Source organism: Sturnira hondurensis, unplaced genomic scaffold (assembly GCF_014824575.4).
Source record: "Sturnira hondurensis isolate 20B ecotype Veracruz unplaced genomic scaffold, ASM1482457v3 Scaffold0003090, whole genome shotgun sequence".
NCBI classification, from domain to species: Eukaryota; Metazoa; Chordata; class Mammalia; order Chiroptera; family Phyllostomidae; genus Sturnira; species Sturnira hondurensis.
This window is the reverse complement of record NW_028075721.1, coordinates 2,263,437-2,283,365: the sequence shown is the minus strand read 5'-3', so window position 1 is coordinate 2,283,365 and position 19,929 is coordinate 2,263,437. Positions and strand designations below refer to the sequence as shown.

Here is a 19,929-nt window from a genome sequence, read left to right as displayed (position 1 = left end):
TCCACCTCCACATCCAGCCACTCAAACTTTCTATTCTTCTAATATTCCTTCCTCTCACCTCCCTCAAGACTTCACCTGGCTATGGTGAGGCTGGCTATGCCCAGGACATTGCCCTTTTCTCAGCCACCCCACCACCACCACCCTCCCCTATTCACACTCATCTCTCTCCCAGGAAGCCTAACCCCTAACCTGAGTTAGGCCCCTCCTTAGTGCTCCCACAATTCCTTGTATTTTTCACATCAAGAAACAGGAACCATGCTCTGGCAGGTAGTTCAGTTGATTAGAGCATCATCCCCATACACCAAGGTTGCAGATTCAGTCCCCAAGTCAGGCCAAATGCAAGAATCAATGGATGCATCCATACATGGAACAACAAATTGATGTTTCTCTTTCTCCCTCCCCCCTCTCTAAAATCAATAAATAAAAATAAAAAACGAAAGAGGTAATGTTTTATTGCCGTTGCTTAATATTTGGAGTTCCACATTGAATGTAAACTGGGGGCAGGCAGAATTTGTTGATCTTGTTCATCACAGTATTTGCAGTACCCAGGATGAAGCCTAAAATACAGGAGGTGCCCGATGCGTATTCAATGAGAGCAGAGGTAAGGGCTGGCTGGAAGCCCCTCTTCCGGGGTAGGTGAGGTGAGGCCGACCTCTGTGGATCACCCCAATGTTCTGTCTCTGGTACTTTCTGGGGCAGAATCCCCAGTGGCACTTCAGCAGGCATGGGAGGGGGCTTGTCTGACTCCTTGAGAAGGCAGTCAACTCTTCCCAGCCGCTTGACTAAGTAGGGTTGGAAGTCCTGTGGTTGGACAGGTCAGCAATAGCAGCAGAAGGGACCCTAGGGTCATCCAGGTGCTCCAAACTCTGGCTGGGCAACTGGCTGACCACCTTTTTGTCTGGTACCCAGCCTAGGCCAGGCTGCCATCTGGATTTGTCAGGCCAAGCAAGTCCTCTGCCAGGCTGGTGAGCTCATTCTCCTCCAGCGCCTCCACCAGACGCTGCAGTGTGGCTCGGCGGCCCTCAGCCTGAATGAAACGCCGGAGCAGCTGGAAGGCCTGCTCGTATAGCCCCTCCCGCTCGTATTCATAGGCCAGGGAGTCGAGGACAGGGTCCCGTAGTGCGCGACAGCCTCGCTGCAGGGAGCGCCCAACCTTGCGCCATTTGAGGCCCACTGAACGTGCAAAAGTCTGTTGGTCCTGCAGGCTTAATGGTCGGTTCACTGCAATGAAGTGGGAAGCACAGTGAGCTGGGGGACGGGGAGCGGGGCAGACCGATACCCTTGCATTCCCGCCAATTTCCCGGAACACCGCCTCTGCATCTCCAAGCACGCCTCACCTATGGGCTGACCCTGGAACAGAAAAATCTGGCCAGATGGCGGCGGTGGCGGCTTCTCCACCGATGGAGAGGAAGCCAGGGACTGGAAAGGGACTGGAGCTACCTCCACGTTGCCACCTTGGCCTCCTGAGCCGCATGTCAGATTCTGGAGCGCATCCTCCAACTCAGCAAGTTCCTCATCCCGGAGCCTGTCAGGCTAGGGAGGAGAGTGCGGTGTCAGTGAAGGGCTTAGCCTCGAAACCCTGCCCCACCTGTCGCTGGCCCCAGCCCGACCACACCTTCTGGGCAAAGATGCAACTCAAACAACGCTCCTCATCTGTCATCAAGGCGTCCAGCAGCTCTCCACCGGCGCGCAGCTCCAGTTGCAAAGGCACCGAGTGCAGGGTCAGCGCCCCCGCCAAGCAGCCCTCCAGCGTGGTGCGGAGCGCCCCCTCGCGGTAGGCTTGGAGGAAGCGGGCGCAGGGCTGCCGTCCACAGAAACGCAGCTGCACAATCAGCTGCTGGTCACTGCGGTGGATCTTGAGCATCTGTAACACCTCTGGGCTCCCGCTCTCTGCGGAGGCAGGCAGTCAGGCGCCAGGCGGTCCCCATGCCAGGCCATCCTCCAAGCCGTTAGAAGAGGGGTGAAGCCTCCCTCCCTCCTCCCAGACCTAGGGGCGCACATGGTAACCCCAGAGCTCCCAGCCAGAAAACAAACTGGGATACCAGAATGAAGACCAGGACTTATCACGGAGAGTGGGTGACATCCTAGCCCCATCCCTGGAGCCCCAAATTAAGGTAGGCAAAACGGACATGGAAAGAGGATTTGCAGAGAATACTATGGGCAGCCAAACTATCTGGGTGGGTAGCCAGCCGGGCAGGAAAGGGGCTAGAGGTCTCAGATCTTCAGCCTCTACCAAGTGGGGCTCCCACAGCCCCTGAAGTAGAGGGGCTCACCGGTCTGGGGCCAGAGTGGGATCCCCCAACTGGCTTCAATCCCCTGTCACCTTTGCCCTGACATGGGAAAGGGTCACCTGAGAGGTAGTTACTAGGAAGGGGTCTTGGACAAGGAATGCTGCAGTGAGAGAGGAAAAGAGAAGGGAGATGTGTGATTAGTAGAAGAAAGAAGTGAGCTGCCTGCACTGGGGAGTAAGGGACATCAAGCAGGGGGATGTTAGTGCACACACAGGTAGATTGTACACAGGCAGGAGGGCACGCGAGTAATAAAGAAAACAGCCTAAGCAGCCTGCTCACCTCCTCTCCTTCCCAGCAAATCCTTTCCCTAACACTGTGGTTAAGCACATGTCCACAGAGTTGAAAAGGGGGTGGTCTCAGCCTCTGGTCCCACCCACAAAAGGCCCAGACCACCCCCTTCTCTCTAAGTGACCCAACCACACACCTGCCAATACGGTCCGCAGAGCCCTGTACACTGCCACCTTCTGCTGGGGGTGACTGTAGGCATCCGATAGGACCACCTTGTCCAGCGAGGACTCCACAAACAGGTATGCGCTGCCCACCCACTCCTGGATCCCATTCGGCCCAGCTGCCATCTTGTCTCCTGGAGGTGCAGACAGGCATCCTGATCAACCCCAACCCAGCCCCGGAGACAACTGTCCAGTGTCACGTGGCCCAGCTGTACCCACCCAGTTGGCACACTTGTGAGGGGAAGTTCATCATCCCACGGGCAGCCCCATGTGTGTCTGGCTCTGCACAGCGCAGCCCAGTTCAACCCAAACTTGCCGTGAGGGCTCTCCCTCCACTGCCTTCTCAAAGAGCCCAGGGTCACAGTGGCAAGAGAGGAGAGGTACTATCCTGCGGTGGAAGCAGAGAAGCTATGCCCCCCTCCTCAGGTCAGGTTGTCTCTTACCAAAGCTGACAGAAACATCTTCTTCCTGGGCGATGCACATACCCCACGGCCAAACAGATGTCCTGGTATGCCCTTAGCTTACACTGAACCCTCAGGATCCCGCAGGACCACTGTTCCCCTCTCCCACTACAGCAATCTTCTCACTTGCATTCACACTAGACATTCTGACTTCACTTCAAAGGATACCTGTAGTTTGTGCCTGCCCAGATTCTTTTCCCCCCGATCTTGACTGATCTGGGGGGCCTTCTCTCTTCCCTCTTCTCAATCCATGTGCCTGTTAGGAGGATCAGCCCCACTCCCTAGCTCCAGGTGTGGGCATGCGAAACAGGTCTGGCCAATCTGCATATTCCATTCACCTTTCTAAAATGATTAGTTCAGAGTTGGGTAGATTCAAGTCAGAACAAGCAACCCACAACTTTGGCTGAACCAGCAGGGAAGAGGCACTAGTTTCCCTTCCCTTGGGGCGGAGCTGGAAGGAAGGGGAGGTTGCCCTCTTTTGCCACAGCTTGGGAAGAGAGCCTGACTGAGAATGAAACTGACAGGGAAGGAAACAGAGCCCAGAGACAGGGGGCTGCCCTCCTAACCATGCTCTGCCCCTTGCTCTAGCTGCACCCTAGACTTTTATGTGAGCTAAATTATGCCTTTTTTATTCCATTCTAAATTTAAATACCTTTTTGATGTATTTCTAAAGTATAAATACTTGCAGTGGATTGGGCACGGGCCTGCGAACCACACGATCGTGGTTCGATTCCCAGTTAGGGCACATGCCTGGGTTGCAGGCCAGTTCCCAGCAGGGGACTCACGAGAGGCAACCATACATTGATGTTTCTCTCCTTCTCTCCTTTCCTTCCCCTCTAAAGATAAATAAATAAAGTCTTTAAAAAAAATAAAGTATAAATACTTGGAGCTGGGCTCTTGTCCTATGTAACTCAAATTGTTCTATTACACATTCCTTCCCTGTTCAGAGAAAGCCAGGGCCCCTTGGTTCTAGTATCTCCTCCATCCACTAAGAAAATCCTAGCTCTAGACCAGGGGGGAAATTCCCAGCCCGGGAGCCCCTGCGCTGACCTTCAGTTCAGTGGCCTACTATTTACTGCGCCAGGAGTAACTGCCTCTTCCTCCCACCTCACCTAAGGCAATATCCCACACTTATCCTACAAACAAGGTCTCAAGACCCCACCTTCTGCCCCATCAGCCAAGCTTCTTTATTCTGTCTTCTTTGGCATGTATACATGGTGGGCTAGGAGCAGTGCTGAGCCCCAGGGATGAGCACCCTGAACGGACTCATTGTTCTGGGCGGACGATGGGGTGGCCCTGGTTGGCATCCATTTACATGAGGGACAGGGAACCTCAGAAGAGGGATGCTGGGAGGAGGGATGCTCAGAAGAGGGATGTGGTCCAGGATGAGCCAGGACCACAGCACTGGACATTGTTGGAGAGGCTGCGTTTCAGATCTGCCCCAGACCTTAACCGAAGAGTCAAGGTCGGGACAATAACTGGGCAGGGGCCATGCAGCACCCAGACCTGGCAAGAAAAAATGCCGGGTGATGGTCCTACCCTGGGTCTGAGGACAGGGGACAAGCCCTTTGAGCCTCCCTCCCCTGCACCGATATCCTTTTGGTAGAAAACATATTAATACTCATGCATTTACCCAAAGCAATGATCATGAAGATGGGAGATTTGGAGGATTTTAATTTTCATTGTATTTAACAATATTCTACCTCATGTAAAATAGATATATTTCCTTTGTGCTAAAAAGGCAAAATAATTTTTTTAGAAAGCAAAAAATGAAATAAAAAAACAAAAACGGGGTGAGACCCTATAGGTGACAAATGAGGCCAGGTAGGAAGACAAGTGGGGAGCCCTGGGAAGTGGTCCAGTGGGGTAGAAGAGTGTAAAAACCTGCCCTGGAAATGTTCGTTTTTTCATGTCTTCTTAGTCCCCTGACTTGGGGGTCCTGACCCGATGGATGGATGTGGTTCCTCCCCAAAGAGTGGATGTTGGGGGGCAGGACAGAGCCAGAGTCTGCCCAGCAGGCCTTCCAGGAGGGCACTGGAAACCTGGAGTTGGTGGGGGGCGCTCCATCACAGTAACTAGGACTGGACAAATGGGGGAACTCAAACAGGTCTGCCAGAGCCCTTGGCTTCCATGTCCCCTTGGGAACTCCTTCTTAGGTCCCTGCACAGAAGCCCCTCCTCGGGAAGCCCTGCACCTCACCTTCTTGGAGTCCGCCTCTTTTTGGGCCAGGGTCCCGGAAACGTTTATCTGGGCTAAGACTGACGACCCGTGGGTACCAACTCAAGAAAATACGCCCCTACCATCAGGGGCCAGCGTCCCATTAACACACCCTAACAGTCCCGAGGCAGCCCCACCTCCCGCAGGGTGGGCGGCGGCGGCCTGCGGATGCGCCCCCTTGAGGACCGAAATCCTGCGACTCCCAGAGCCCAGGCAGGCGCGCCCCATACTCAGCAGCGCCGCTTCAGAGCCCTGGAGGGGAGCTCCCAAGCCTCCGGCCGGCCCACCCCCACGCAGGGATTTCGCACGCGCCGCTACCAAAGGCGGGCAAGAAGTCTCTGCTTACCAGCCCCTCCCCCTCACCTGCGGCCTCTCGAAAACCCTCAGCTGGGACAATACACCTACGGGGACCAAAGTCCGTACCCTCTTTCCCACCTCGCACGGAAACAGACACAGGCCGCGGCCACCCCTGGCTTAGGCAGCCGCAGATGACAACGGCGCCGCGCCCGCGCTCGCGAGCCAGCCGCCGCCTCTGTTCCCGCCGGCGCAGGGAGGCCCACCCACCCTCCGCACTAACCTGGCCGCCTCCGCCCGGCCCGGCCCGGATTCCGGAGCCCGCCCGGCACCGCTGGATTCGCGCTGCTTCCGGGTGTGCGCGGAGCCCCGGGGCGGCTCCCCGGCCCGGGCCGCCCCGTCCGCCCGGCGTCCCGCCCCCCGGGCTTCCCGCGGCTCCGTCCAGCCCACTGTCCTCCACAGGAGGACGAGCCCTCAGCCTCCCCGCAAAGCCCGCCTGGTCGGTTGAGCAGGTAAGACACTGAGGTTAGACGACAGGGAAAGCTGCCTGCGGCAAGGGGCTGCGGGGACTTGTGGCGCTCATAAGGCCGCAGCGCTCCGGGTGAGAGCTGCCCCGCTTTCTCCCGCTGGAAACGGACGGATCAACAAGGGGACGTTCCCTGGGGACCAGGATTTTCCGGGGTCTTCGGGGGGGGGTCGAGCTCGACGACACTGATCTCTGCTACTCCCTGACACTCAGGATGCAGTGCGGGTGGGTCCCAGGTTCAAGCCTGACCGAGAGGGTACAGGATCTTCCAGGATACACATCCAGCAAGCACCGTCAGCCCGGAAAATGTGGGAACGCAGAAAACCAGCCAGTCGTGTGAAACGTGTACGAAAACCCTCAAACACCTTAAAATAAAAGTGGCCGCTTAAAAGAGGACGTACACTTTCCAACAAAGCCTGCGGGGGGAAAGGCCGCTCTCCGGCGTGGATCTGCGGAATCCCGGCTGACTCGAAACCAGCCAGCGGGAGCCGGGGCAGCAGGGGCCAAGATCGGAACTTGGAAGTGCTGCATTGGAAGTACTCTGGGCGTCTTCCCTTGAGAGCTGGAGGAATCGCAGGAGCCTCCGCTCCCCGGGCGGACTCGGCGGTGCTCCACCCGCCGCCCCGCTTCCTGATTGGCTTACGGTCCGTGCCAATGAAAAGTCCGTTCTGCTGCGCCAGCCCTATTAACCCTATTGTCTCGCTAGTGGCAGGCTGGGCTAGTACAGAGTTTCTCAACCGGGGGCTTGTGCAGTCGATCGGCGCTTGCTGAAATTCAGATTCCTGGGCCCTCCTCCTTCCTCAGAGCCTGATTTAGCAAGTGGGGCCGCGGATTCTGTACTGGGTATAAGTGTTCGAGTGATTCTAAGGTCCCGCAAGGAACCTCATTTCAGTGGCCTTCCAGGGGGCCCATCCTTCCCTAGTACTCAGGGTGGACGCTGGGAGGGAAACAGTTCAGTTACCCCTGGAAGACTAACCTGGGTGTCTCTGAGTGTGTGTATATCGAGGCAGGGGGAGGTGAGGCGGGGTCTCTGAGTTGGAAAGGAGGGCCTGGTCGTTGGAGTCAGGGCCTGTGCAGCCAACCACGCTCCCATTTCCCTGGGGAAGACTGTACTAACTAGGAGAAAGCATAGGTCGTGGTTGCGTTCCTTCTAATGCTGCATACAATGGTGATTTTTATTCAACAAATGATAACAAACTCTGAAGGAGAATCAGAAATACTGCTGCGTCCAGGGCGGACTTCATGGATCTCAGACCTGTGCTCAGGGTTCCACGCTTGCTTTAATAACTTGGTCAAATGCTCTTCTGCCACTGACTTGAAGTTCCTAATGATGTTTTGAACAAAGAGTACAGCATTTTTATTTTTCACTGGGCCCCATACATTATGTAGCAGCTCCTGGGCCACAGGCATCTCCATACTTAGGCTCCGGTGTTCCCCATCAACACTCTGGCTTTCCTGAACCCAGGGATGTCCCTCTCTCTCCAAGCCAGAGCTTCTGGTAGCAGTGGAACCCCCACCCCACCCCACGCCAGGAGATGGCTGAGCCTGGAGAGCGACTGCCAGAGGAGATGCTGGCCCTCATCTTCCGCCACCTGCCCCTGAGGGACCGGGCTGCCGCCGCTAGGGTGTGTAGAGCCTGGGCTGCTGCTGCCACCTGCAGTGCTGTGTGGCACGACACGATCGTCAGGTAAGCTCCTTCCTCCTCTCCTTCCTCATGTCACCTTCCAGCAGAGTCGGAGACTGGGGAGATTCAAGTGAGTCTCCCCACATTAAAAATCACAATCATTACTAACATTTTTTGACTGCCTACTATGTACCAACCACTGTTCTAAGTGCCTTGCATATGTTAATATACAGTATTATTGTCTGCACTGCACAGATAGGAAATTGAGGCAGAGAGAGCTCATCACTCTCTGCAAGTCACTCAGCTAGGGAGTGGCAGGGGCAGAATGTTAACTTGGCCACGCCCATTTCCTTAGAGACCTCTGAGAAAGCCCAGTTCCTAAAACCCTGGCCCCTCCTTGCCAAGGTTTCAACTTCAAACTCCCCTCTAACGCAGGCGCGTTTGAAGGCCTCCAACGGGACACGGTGGGAGGGAGTTCCCACCTAGCTTTAGAGGTTAGCTTGAGGTTACCAGACATGGCTGGGACTGGGAGGTGGGTCGGTGGGGAGCAGAAATTGGGGGTGGTAGCTGGAACCCCGGCTAAGGGATGGGTAGAGGCTCCTCTTCTGCTAAAGGGGACACATAGGAGGCCTTTTCTCTACCTCTCACCCCAAGTTGCGACTGTGAGGGAGAAGGCACGCTGCCACCGTATCTGTCCTCCTGCCTGGACCACGTTCACAACCTGCGGCTGGAATTTGAGCCTTCGAGGGAGCGCAGCCGCCAGGTGGCCACGGAGCTGCTGACCGCACTGGCTGGGCGTACCCCAGGGCTTCGAGGCCTGCATTTGGAGTGCCGCGGAGAGAAGCCACTCTTCGACGCAGGGCGAGACGTTCTGGACGCTGTGCACACCATCTGCCGGGCCGCTCCAGCGCTGCGTCATCTTGACCTGCGGCGCTTGCCCTTCACTCTGGACGACGCACTGGTGCTGCAGGTGGCACACGGCTGCCCCGAGCTCCGCAGCCTCTTCCTGAACAACGGTACTCTGGTGGGCAGCGTAGGGCCGGGCTCCGTGCTCGAGCTACTAGAGGCTTGCCCGCGCCTGCGCACCCTCGGCCTGCACCTGGCCAGCCTGTCACACCCTGCCCTCGAGGTGCTGGCGGCACCACACCGTGCGCCTTTCGAGCTCCTGGCTTTGCGATGCGCCTGCCCAGAGGACGCACGCGCTCCGCCTCTGCCAAACGAAGCGTGGGTCGCGTTGCGCCACCGCCACCCTGGACTGATTGTGGAAGTGGAATTAGAGCCAGCACTCTCTGATGAGAGCGTGACTCGTGTCCTGCAGCCTGCAATGCCAGTGGCTGCGCTGAGTCTCTGCCTCTCTGGAGACACTGTAGGTCCCGTGCGTTTTGCAGCGCTACACTATGCGGCAACCTTGCGGGTGCTCGAGGTGCGCGCCGCCGCCTCTGCGGAGCTAGATGCCGCTCTGGAGTTGCTCGCAGCCCGTTGCCTGGGCCTTCGGGAAGTGCACTGCTTCTGCGTGGTGCGACCCTCCGTCTTGCACGCCTTCCGTGCACACTGCCCGCGCCTGCGCAGCTACACGCTCAAATTAAAGCGGGGACCACATCCCTGGAGGCCCACGCTTGTGGATTGAAGGGGCAAGCCCTCTCCCGCCCCTGCTTGCCCCCAGCAGGTGTGTGGCCTCTAAGATGCTGCGTGGGTTTGGGCAAGTGTGCTCCAGCTGCTAATCTGGTCCTTCAGGATTCTGTGGCTTCTTGTGCCTCTCGGGGACAGCGAAAGGGAGGGGGGCGTTGCCCTGAATCCACTTGATGCTCTCAACTTCTGCAGACTCCGGATGTCTCTTGATACCCTCCTCCAACCTCGTTCCTCTGTGAACGCTGTGCTAGCTCCCGAGGCCCTGGTGTGAGGTGGGAGAAGAGGGCACAGGCACAGGCCAGGGATGAGTGTGAAATAAATCCTGCAGTGCCTTGGCGTCCCGTGAAAGACCAGGTCGGCTCTGAAGGGGGAATGGGAGGGATCCTAGAAGTCCGGAGGAGCCATCCAGACAGGAGTAGGAGAGACCCAGACCTCAAGGTCCCTTGCGCTGATGCAGCTGCGGGAGTCAGGGGCGGGACACTCCACGTCCTAGGAATGCTGACGAACTGACGGGTTCGGCGGGAGGGTGTGCGCTTCTCCTCCCTCCCTCTACCACTCCTCTCTGGCCGTTCTGCCCGAGGCTTCACTGTGCCCATGGCCATCGCCTTCTAGGACTTTCTCAGCCCACCCCAGGCTGCGCACTGGCTATTTCTCGCGAAGAACGATGGGAGAAACAGCGGGTCTGAGAAGGGTGAAACTGGAACCAAGGTATCCCTCTACCCCGCACCCCTGTACACATGTCCTATCCCAGCCTGCCCTTTCTGTTTGCTGGAGCTGTGGCCCGGGCTGAGCCCCGCCCCGCGGGTTTGCACGTGGCCCCCACCTGACCCAGCGCCGAGAGGCGGAGTAGAGTGGGGCGGGAGGCAAACGCAGCGCTTTCCGTGGCTTTGACAAGCCCCTCGCAGCCCAGGCCAAGCGGTCAGCCTCCGAGATTGCACCATGCAGGAAGCGCCAGCCACGCTGCCCGCAGAGCCCGGCCCCAGCCCCGTGCCTGCCTTCCTCGGCAAGCTATGGGCGCTGGTGGGCGACCCGAGCACCGACCACCTGATCCGCTGGAGCCCGGTGAGGGCTGGGGCCCCTTGACTTCCCCACTGGTACCCAGCATCCCTCCACGTCATTGAACACCCACTTCCACCCAACCGCCGCCTGGGACGGGGCCGTGGATCCCTCAGTTCGGCGGTCCAGGGTAGTTCATCTTGGAGGGGGTGTGCGCGATGGAGATGAGGTGACTTCGTCGGGGCCAAGGAAAGAGTAGGAGCTTTCTGGAGAACTAAAGCCCGAAAGATTTTTTGTGGTCATGTAGTTCTCACACCACCCCATCAGGCTGTGCGGAAAACAGGGGCCAGAAAAGAAGGGCTGGGTCTGGTCCTAGCTCCGGGTCACATCACGGGTCTGGAACCTGTCCCAGGCTCCAGGCCCGGCCTTTGCATCTCTTTTCTGAGAACAGAGAGGGAGTCTGGGTCAGGCTGGAGTAGGAATTCATTGTGACGCCCCCAGGCTAGACCTCAGAATTGGTTCTAGCCTGGCCTCTTCCTGTGTGCTCCTAAGCGACAGGCTGGGTCCCTAGAGTGACTGGGTGTGTGAGTGTGCGTGCCAGAGCACTGACCAGGCCATGGGCTCACGGTATCGTCCTATCTCCGCCCGCATGGTGGGTGGGAGGGCTGTGTTCTCCGCAGGGCGGGACCAGTTTCCTCGTAAGTGACCAGAGCCGCTTCGCCAAGGAAGTGCTGCCCCAATACTTCAAGCACAGCAACATGGCAAGCTTTGTTCGGCAACTCAATATGTGTGAGTCCCTAAGGCCGGGGGTCGGGCGACTTGGTGCTCGGGGATGGGGCGATTTACGGCTCCACGCCCCACTTCCTAGATGGCTTTCGGAAGGTGGTGAGCATCGAACAGGGCGGCTTGCTCAGGCCCGAGCGCGACCATGTCGAGTTCCAGCACCCGAGCTTCTTGCGTGGCCGGGAGCAACTACTGGAGCGTGTGCGGCGCAAGGTGGGGCAGGTTGCAGGAACCAGCAAACTCAGGTGCGGGTTGGGGGACGGCTGGCCATGTTTTATGTGACTCAGGCCAGACGGTGCTTCCCACCGCAGGTGCCTGCGCTGCGCAGCGACGACGGCCGCTGGCGCCCGGAGGACCTGGGCCGGCTGCTGGGCGAGGTGCAGGCCTTGCGGGGAGCACAGGAGAGCACCGAGGAGCGGCTGCGCGAACTCAGGCAGTGCGGGGGGTGGCTGGGGCGCGGGGAGGAGGTGGAGGAGGGTAGGGAAGGGGTGAGAGTACACTGGTTCTGGGCAGCTCCTTCCTCTCTCATGCCTTGGCGCCCTCATCCAGACAAAATGCACCAGGGCATGGGACTTGGTTTTCTATGGATGGACGGTCATCCAGGTGGTCTCAGGTTGGGGCCTGCCATTCAGTGGAAAGCGGCGACTGGGCAACTCTCAGAAGCCTCAGCACCCTCCCACACCTTCCCGCAGGCAAAATGAGATCCTGTGGAGAGAGGTGGTGACATTGAGGCAGAGCCACGGTCGCCAGCACCGGGTCATTGGCAAGGTGTTCCTCTCCCCTACCCCGCTTCCCTCTCCCACTGCTGAATACCCGCCTCTGCCCAGTCCTCTGACCCATCTGGAACTGCCTTGTAAGGATGAGGGCAAGGTCCAAAGTATGATTTAACCCTTTGCTTCCCCTTCAGCTGATCCAGTGCCTCTTTGGGCCGCATCAGACTGGGTCCAGCAGTGCAGGAGCTAAGAGAAAGCTGTGAGTGAGAAAGCTAGGACACTCACCTGCCCCTCCCGCACCCAGCATCATCCCCGCCTGAGGCCTCATACAGGCACCCATTCATCAGGAATCCCCACCCCCCCTCCACACACACACCAGTCTTCCTCACCCCATGGCCATCTCCCCAAAAGCCCCCTTCCAGGACTTTCCCTCTCTCCCCCCACCCAACTTCACTACCCAAATCCCCACTCTTTGATCCCTCAGTTCCAGGACCTTACCCCCAAGTTTCTACCCCAGCAGCCTCTTCCCCCTCACCCCAAAGCATCAGAGGGTCTGGGGCTCAAACCATGTTCTCTCGTCCTCCTCTCCACACCCAAAGGGCCCCCATCTCGGGGAGGGGGAGCCCCTTCTGCCTTCAGCATGTGACTGATGCCCTGGCAACAGGCCTCAGCTCTGCTGACTTGGCGGCTCAGGCCTGTGGAGGGAGGTGGTGCAGACTGAGGGCCCCAACCTGTGACCCCACCACTCTGCACAGGTCCCTGATGCTGGATGAGGGAAGCTCCTGCCCATCACCGGCCAAACTCAGTGCCTGCCCCCTCTCTGGTGCCCTCTTGCAGGACCCCTACTTTATCCAGCCAGTAAGTTTTGCTTCTCCTCCCTTCCCTAGGGCATAGCTGGGCTTATGGAGAGCCTATTTCTTTTCTCCATTGCTCCCCCCCAAAAGAGGAGATGGGCCCTGGCTGGTGTGGCTCAGTGGTTGGGTGCTGGCCTGTGAATCAAAGGGTCACTGGTTCAATTCCCAGTCTGGGCACAGACCTGGGTTGCAGGCAGGATCCCTGGTGGGGGCTGTGTAAGAGGCAACCACACACTGATGTTTCTCTCCCTCTCTTTCTCCTTCCTTTTCCCTCTCTCTAAAAATAAATAAATAAATGAATTTTTTTAAAAAAAGAGGAGATGGAAGGCAGCCTTTCCCCCCTCCCCACACACACATCAGACCAGGCTGCCCCACATGGGCTACCAAACTTCCCCCCTAGACTTGGTCCGGGTGGGTCCTGCTTGTGCTCTGGCTCACTCTGCACCTGAGGTGAAGGGTTGGGCCTAATCTTCTACTTCTAGCCCCTCCCAGAAACCACCTTGGGTATCACCAGTCCTCACAGGGCCAGGGGCCCCATCATCTCTGACATCCCAGGAGACTCGCCATCCCCTGAAGGGTCCAGGCTTTCTCCCTCCACTGGCGACAGGAGGTAAGAGCAGCAAATAGATGCTGTCCTCCAGGGAGTCTGTCAGGGAGAGCCTGGTGTCCCAGAGGGTTGTGGGGGTGTGGGAGAAGTCAGTGTCGGGGTCTGGTTGAAGCTTTTCTCTGGCACAGGGAGAAGGGCCTGGCATTGCTCAAGGAAGAGCCGGCCAGCCCCAGGGGGGAAGGCCAGGCCAGGCTGGCCCTGGCTCCAAACGAATGTGACTTCTGCGTGACAGCCCCCCCACTGCTGCCTGTGGCTGTGGTGCAGGCCATCCTGGAAGGGAAAGGAAGCTTCAGCCCCGAGGGGCCCAGAAATGCCCAACAGCCTGAACCAAGAGGTCCCAGGGAGGTACCTGACAGGTGAGCAGAGAGCCCATTCTTGACTGTGATCCACTTTGGCAGTTAGACCAGCACCAACTAGGCCCCCAAAACTTGCCTGCCTCTTGGTGGCGGAGGGGGCTGTTGGGTACTATGATATGACCTGATTTCTCGGAGTTGCTCTAAGGAGGGCCAGCATCAGAGGCCCCGGAGGGTGGAAACGTCTCTGTGGCAGGGCCCAGGAATCTGCATTTTGAACAAGCCCATTGGTTGTAACGACTGCAAAGTACACAACAGTTTAAGAACCACCGACAATGACAATTGCAGAGGGAGGGGACCCAGCTCTACAACTCCGACCTCAGGCCAGAGGCAGGAGGCAGAGACACTCTCGTGCGCCCCTCTGTGTGTATGTGTGTGTGAGGGGGTCCTCTCCTAGCATTTTCTAGATATTGTCACATTTGGATCCTGATGCATCCAGGTTCCTTGGGAACCTGATTGAGGCTGGGAGAGTTACTGCAGGCCAACACCAGTCCTCTGTGCACAGGGGGCCTCTGGGCCTGGAGAAGGGGGGGCAGTGCCCAGAGAGTCTCCAGCCTCCAATGTTACTTCGGTCCCCGCCTGAAACCGTGGAGGCTGCAGGACCCCTGGATGTGAGTAAACCTTCCACAGGGCATGGGGCTTGATGGGGTCCGGCTGTCCATGCAGCCTGGGAAAGGCATCACTGACCCAGAGTTCTCCCAGGTGCTGGGCCCCAGCCTCCAAGGGCAGGAATGGACCCTGATGGACTTGGACATGGAGCTGTCCCTGGTAAAATGGGGGTGGGGAGGACAGGGGATTAGGGGTTGCTGGGACAAGCCCTTTGGTCCATAGTTGTTCTCTTTCGGCCAAAGCCCCAGCAGCTCCCTTCCCCAGCTGCTTCATGGGGTTCTCCCATGCAGATGCAGCCCTTGGTTCCACCGAAGAATGACACTGAGCTGGCAGTCAAGGGGTTAAATTCTCCAGGCCCAGGTAATGGTCAGGTCGCAGTGACTCAGGACCTGGGGGAAGGCTAAGTTTGGCCAGAGCTACCCTGATTAGGGGGCCTGGGCAGTTTGTGTTTGGGGGGACATCCCTTGAATTCAGGCTGCCCTGCAATGAGCTGTTTAAGCCACCCTTCCCCTCACAACTGGGTCAGAGTGGGGAGGTTGAGAATGGATATTTCATCCGAGCTGATTAGAAAGCAAGGAGGGTGGGCTCTTTTTCCCTGAAGAAAGTGGGATGTTTCTCCCTGCTGAGCACAGCCCTGCTCCTCCTAGGGAAGGCCTCCACTCTTGGGGCACCACTCCTGCTGGACGTCCAAGCGGCTTTGGGAGGCCCAGCTCTCAGCCTGCCAGGAGCTTTAACCATTTACAGCGCTCCTGAGAGCCAGGTCCCCTCGCTGGGACCGGGGGCTGACCCCTCCCCGTGACCTCTCTCCAGTCTGGAGCCAGCCTGGCTGAGGAATGACCTGCAGCCTCATGCCCTTGTCTGTCTCCTAGCGCCCCCTGGCGGAGGCTGAGCGAAAACCCTGCTACCCCTTTCCACTACCAAGTTATGCACATAAACCGCATTTTTTCCTGTGTCTGGTCTCTTTTCTCTACCGACCGAAGAACACAGAAGTCATGGGGGAGAAGGGGCGATTTTGCATTCGTAGAAGGGTTCAGGTCCTAGGGCTTTAATGGGGAATCCCCTGGACAGTGGAATGCTGGAGGAGCCTGCTCCTAGTTCTCCTGCCTCGGCCCGGATCCTCCCGCGGGATGGGGGCTGGTGCCTGGCCACTGCACCCTCCCGGAAGTGGGGCTTTGGGGGTCACCCAGCTCCGCAATGAATCCTCTCTGTGGTCCTGGGTAAGCTGGTCCCCTTCTCTGAGCCGTATCAATGACAGATGAAGAGGGGTGGACGAGAAGATGGGAATAAAGCGCCTGGGAATTGCCAGGCCCAGAGTGGGCATCGGGTACGTGAGCCCGCGGACCGCACTGCCTCCTCGCTGACTTACATCCCTCGCTGGAGCTGGGAGGGATAGCGGACTTGTAGTCCGAGCCCAGGAGGACATGTATGAGCCCAGGCAATGCGTGGCCTCGGCTGTTGGCCTTCCCGCCTGCGGAACACAAAGCCCGCTCTCCCTTGCCTCCTCCCGGTTCCCGGCAGCCCTGGCTGCCCCGCCCCCCTCCCCCACCGCAGCTGCTGCTCCCATCCACCCCGCCCAGCCCTTTCTGCCTCGTCATCTCCTACCCTGCCAAGGCTCGACCGGTGAGTGGGGCCCTCCGAGCGCACCAGACGGGGAGCCCCACCCCGCCCAGCCGGGGGAGGGAAAAAAACTGAGATTAGGCGGGATCTGCGCCCCCACCAGCAGCGCTCCAAGGCCTGTGAGCCCCACCCCTCCGCAGGACTCAACTCTGGGACGGGCTGAAGGGGAGCTCAGGGGAGAGCCTGTGGTCGCACCTGGGCAAAGGTTCCCGCAGTTTCCCCCACCTCTCGTTCCCTAGCAAAAGACCCCGCGGAAGCCAGGTGGGGAGGGGGGCCGAGACCCCCCTCCACGCCTCAAACTTGGAGCTGCCTGGTGCCCCAGGAAGGATCTGGCCCGTGACCCTTGAAGGACTGGCTGGGACATAACTTCGGTACGGTATTGACCTCTGAGCATTGAGTCTTGGAGGGCCCAGACTAGCTGGCGTTTCTGTACTCAAGAGGAGGAGGCTAACAAAAATAACCTGGTTAGGAGTGAGGGAGAACGAGGGGGCCAATCCAATCTGCCCCCTTGTTCTCTGCACCTGTACACAAGTGGGTTCTGTCCCCTCTCCTTGCACCTGTGATTGGAGGACAGCCTTCGGAAGCCTCACCTGAGAGGGGACAGGGTCTGCGTGTACACTGTCAGGGGTGCAAGTCAGTGCAGTGCTGAGGGTGCATGCCGTTCACTGGGGCACACACAGGAGGTGAGACGGAGCCAGTCTACCTAGGGCACACTCAGTCACTGGCGTGGACAGGGGACATTTATTTGAGTCTTGGACGATGGGTCCACATCTTGAGAGAAGGGGAAGGGTATTTTCAGGCTTAAGGAACAGCATCTGCTGAGGTTCAGAAATGCCAGGGGCATAGTGAGTTCTCCGGGCGCTGAGGGTTGGGGGCAGTGTGGGAAGCCCTGGGTGTCTAGGAGGGGTGGGAGAGCAGCCAGGTGAGATAGGCTGAATTCTCTCTGATGCACAGGGAGGAGAAGGGGACAGGCAGTTAGGGCTGACATTCTGCTTGTCAGGAGACCTCATTGTAGTTCAGGTTGGAACAAGTCAGATCCTGGTTCTGGCATTTGGTCTCGCCAAAACTGTCTTCTCATGTGTAAAATGGAGACAATCAATCCTGCCCCTGAGTGGTCAAAAATTACTGTGCTGTGGGGGTGATGAGATGGGAGTGAGAGGTATTCAGAGAGGCTGTCGGCGGAGAGCAGGTGAGGATGGTGCGGTTGTGGGGGGCTGCGGATGGGGCCTCACTGAAAGGTGGAAGAGCAGCACTTGTCACAGATGGGACAGGAGTGGAGAAGGAGGGGCAGGGGCCATCCTGGTCTCGATCAGCAACCTGCCTGTGGGAAGAGTTGAGGCTTCACTGTGGCCAGGAGGGGTGAAATGACCAGGGAGGCATAGGCAATAAAGGACCTGGAAGGCAGGAGGGTGTTAGGACCAAATCTGCTCTCCTAAACCTGGAGCCAGGCAAGGAGAGAGAGGAAATCAAAGGGAAGGCAGGGCCAGAGGGTGCCATGTGGACAAAACTGAGGCTGGAGGAAATGGACTAAGAGAGGGTGTGGTCCAGGGCCTGGCCTCTTTGCCCCATGATGCCAGGGGCCTGGCTGCCTGGGTCAGGACATCCAAGAGGGGACGAGTCATTGTCCTTAGATGTCAATAAGTGGGCAAAGCAGATCAATTCCTGATTGGTAGAGGCAGTATCTCAAAATGGAAGGCTCCATGGAGGAAACAGGAAAAGTTCAGCAAGCATTTGGAAATACATTGTTGGGAGCTTTTTTGAGTTGGGCCCTGGGTACTTCAAGAGGAAGCAAGAGATGGCTGTGAGTCATTCCCAGGGCGGCAGGGAGACGGCTGGTTCTCAGGTAATGTCAGGAGCACTTGCTGAGAGCTAGGACTAAAGAGAATTCAGGTAACCCTGTTCAAGCACTAGGGGACCAGAAAGGGCCCTGAGACCACCCTGGGGTTGCAACGTGGTGGTGGCACTGGTGAGGATGCAGCGGTAGGTCCTGTCCTGGAAAGACGTATCTCAGGTCAGGATGAGGGGTGCGGTCACTCCCCGTGGGTGCGAGGAGCAGGGAAGGACCTCTGCGCTTTGTGCTCCAGCTGCAGAGGGGATTCAGGGCTCTGCAGGGTCTAAGCCAGAGATGAAAGCCTGGACTCTGAAAGTAGTGAGGATGACAGACAAGTATTCAGCAGACGGGAAAAGGACTGGGCTGCAAACCAGGTGTGGGGTCTTTGCCTGTTAAGGCAGGAAGCAGGTTCGGGAAAGAAAAGTTAGTTTGGATAAACTGGGTCTGAACAAATCACAGAATCTGCAGGTAACTGGGATTCAGGATGGGGCCTAGTTGGGGATGGGGGTCAGAGAGTAGATAAGGGTCTTGAGAGAGCAGAGGAGAGGACAGGGGAGGGGAGGAGGGCCACAGCTGATGTTTAGGGCACCAAGGAGAAGCCTGAGGAGGAGGAGACAGGACAGAACAGATGGGAAAGGCGGAGCACGGAGTTCGGTGCTGCGGAGCTGTCCTGCTCCCCGGGTCGAGGTGAACTTAGACCCCAGCCACGAGTGTTCACTGGAGCCCTGGGAAAGAGGCCACGGGCAGGGAGGCCCCAGCCCCAGTACCTGTCCCCCTTCCCCCAGGTACCCCCCACTATGGGCAACGCGCAGGAGAGACCGTCAGAGACTATCGACAGGGAGCGGAAACGCCTGGTAGAGACGCTTCAGGCGGACTCTGGGCTGCTGCTGGATGCGCTGCTGGCACGGGGCGTGCTCACCGGGTCTGAGTACGAGGCGTTGGATGCGCTGCCAGATGCTGAGCGCAGGGTGCGCCGCTTGCTGCTGGTGGTGCAGAGCAAGGGCGAGGTTGCCTGCCAGGAACTGCTGCGCTGCGCCCAGCGCACTGTACGCGCCCCTGACCCTGCCTGGGACTGGCAGCACGTGGGCACTGGTGAGTGTGCACCAGGCGGAGCCTAGATCAGAGTAGGGGGCGTGATGGGGGGCGGAGTCCTGGCCTCCCCTAGAGGTGGGAGTGTGCAGAGGAAACTGCAAAGGGGCTATCTGAGCTTGAAACACTCCCACCCCCTCCCCAGGATACCGGGAACGCAGCTACGACCCTCCGTGCCCAGGCCACTGGACACCTGAAGCAGCCGGCTCAGGGACCCCATGCCCTGGGCTGCCCAGAGCTTCACATTGCGATGAGGCCGGGGGTCCAGAGAGCTCCGAGGCAGTGCAATCTGGAACCCTGCAGGAGCCCCAGACAGAGCTAGAAACTGAGGCTTCTGAAGGGGCAGAAACGGAGTTGGAAGGGCAAGTGGATCCGGAACCAGAGGCAGAACCAGAGCCTGAACCAGAGACTGAGCCCGAGCCAGAGCTGGACCCAGATCCAGAACCCGACTCCAAGCCAGAGCCGGAGCCGGAGCCGGAGCCGGAGCCAGAGCCGGAGCCGGAGCCGGACTATGAGGGAGGAGATGAATCTGAAGGTGGTCCGCTGCACAAACCCAGTGACAAGTTGGTGGGAGGTTGTGGCCCAGAAGGCAGAGGGCAAGCCCCAGCTGACCAACCACTTTCCCCCTTCATCTCTAGATTCCTGAAGGCCAGAGCACTGACAGGCCACTCCCCATGAAAGCCGAACAGGACCCAGGACCCTGTCAGGGCGGAGTTGGATCACCACCAAGGCTCCACCAGGCCTGGTATTCACTGGAAGTGAATAAACTCTGGAGGGTTGGTCTGGGCTCTCTGAGATTCTGACTCTTGGCCCAGAAATAAAGGTGACCTGGGCAGTCCTGTGCCCCATCACTCAGCCCCATTTTGTCAACAGCTCAAGCTGCACCCCTGGAGATCCAAGACCCAGGCACTCAGTGCCATAAGGGTCTGGCCTGGGCCCTTTTATCTTCCTAGACCATTTGAGGGCATGTGTTGTCACCAGCGCTA

At 58.3% G+C, this 19,929-nt stretch overlaps 4 protein-coding genes across 15 annotated transcripts; 3 read left to right on the top strand and 1 right to left on the bottom strand.

The window, feature by feature from the left end:
• Nucleotides 1-435: 435 nt before the first annotated feature.
• On the bottom strand, nt 436-6,749 carry TRADD (TNFRSF1A associated via death domain). 5 transcript variants are annotated; one of them, XM_037041556.1, is made up of 6 exons: nt 5,996-6,065; nt 3,370-3,543; nt 2,716-2,874; nt 1,616-1,890; nt 1,338-1,533; nt 436-1,221 (listed from the first exon to the last, which is right to left on the bottom strand). In XM_037041556.1, the coding sequence occupies exons 3-6, from the start codon at nt 2,864-2,866 to the stop codon at nt 911-913; spliced, it is 933 nt and encodes a 310-aa protein (XP_036897451.1). In that variant the 5' UTR covers nt 2,867-2,874; nt 3,370-3,543; nt 5,996-6,065; the 3' UTR covers nt 436-910. The 5 variants fall into 5 exon arrangements, with proteins under 5 accessions (XP_036897451.1, XP_036897454.1, XP_036897453.1 ...); XM_037041559.1 differs by lacking the exon at nt 3,370-3,543 and having other exon boundaries at nt 5,996-6,108; XM_037041557.1 differs by lacking the exons at nt 3,370-3,543; nt 5,996-6,065 and adding an exon at nt 6,640-6,749 and having other exon boundaries at nt 437-1,221.
• Nucleotides 6,084-9,824, top strand: FBXL8 (F-box and leucine rich repeat protein 8). Of its 4 annotated transcripts, XM_037041554.1 has the most exons (4): nt 6,084-6,224; nt 7,725-7,925; nt 8,517-9,528; nt 9,684-9,824. In XM_037041554.1, the coding sequence occupies exons 2-3, from the start codon at nt 7,774-7,776 to the stop codon at nt 9,487-9,489; spliced, it is 1,125 nt and encodes a 374-aa protein (XP_036897449.1). In that variant the 5' UTR covers nt 6,084-6,224; nt 7,725-7,773; the 3' UTR covers nt 9,490-9,528; nt 9,684-9,824. The 4 variants fall into 4 exon arrangements, with proteins under 4 accessions (XP_036897449.1, XP_036897448.1, XP_036897446.1 ...); XM_037041553.1 differs by having other exon boundaries at nt 7,729-7,925; nt 8,517-9,824; XM_037041551.1 differs by having other exon boundaries at nt 8,517-9,824.
• A 74-nt stretch (nt 9,825-9,898) lies between these two features.
• On the top strand, nt 9,899-15,358 carry HSF4 (heat shock transcription factor 4). 2 transcript variants are annotated; one of them, XM_037041543.1, is made up of 13 exons: nt 9,899-10,199; nt 11,168-11,276; nt 11,356-11,483; nt 11,558-11,706; nt 11,963-12,038; nt 12,178-12,242; nt 12,739-12,841; nt 13,320-13,447; nt 13,573-13,800; nt 14,303-14,408; nt 14,500-14,565; nt 14,697-14,766; nt 15,054-15,358. In XM_037041543.1, exons 2-13 carry the CDS (start codon nt 11,246-11,248, stop codon nt 15,203-15,205), a joined length of 1,302 nt encoding a protein of 433 aa, XP_036897438.1. In that variant the 5' UTR covers nt 9,899-10,199; nt 11,168-11,245; the 3' UTR covers nt 15,206-15,358. The 2 variants fall into 2 exon arrangements, with proteins under 2 accessions (XP_036897438.1, XP_036897437.1); XM_037041542.1 differs by having other exon boundaries at nt 9,899-10,553; nt 11,582-11,706.
• A 590-nt stretch (nt 15,359-15,948) lies between these two features.
• On the top strand, nt 15,949-19,798 carry NOL3 (nucleolar protein 3). Of its 4 annotated transcripts, none has more exons than XM_037041562.1 (5): nt 15,950-16,026; nt 18,640-18,946; nt 19,089-19,390; nt 19,433-19,478; nt 19,582-19,798. In XM_037041562.1, exons 2-5 carry the CDS (start codon nt 18,652-18,654, stop codon nt 19,587-19,589), a joined length of 651 nt encoding a protein of 216 aa, XP_036897457.1. In that variant the 5' UTR covers nt 15,950-16,026; nt 18,640-18,651; the 3' UTR covers nt 19,590-19,798. The 4 variants fall into 4 exon arrangements, with proteins under 4 accessions (XP_036897456.1, XP_036897457.1, XP_036897459.1 ...); XM_037041564.1 differs by adding an exon at nt 16,263-16,394 and having other exon boundaries at nt 15,957-16,026; nt 19,089-19,478; XM_037041561.1 differs by having other exon boundaries at nt 15,949-16,026; nt 19,089-19,478.
• Nucleotides 19,799-19,929: the final 131 nt, after the last annotated feature.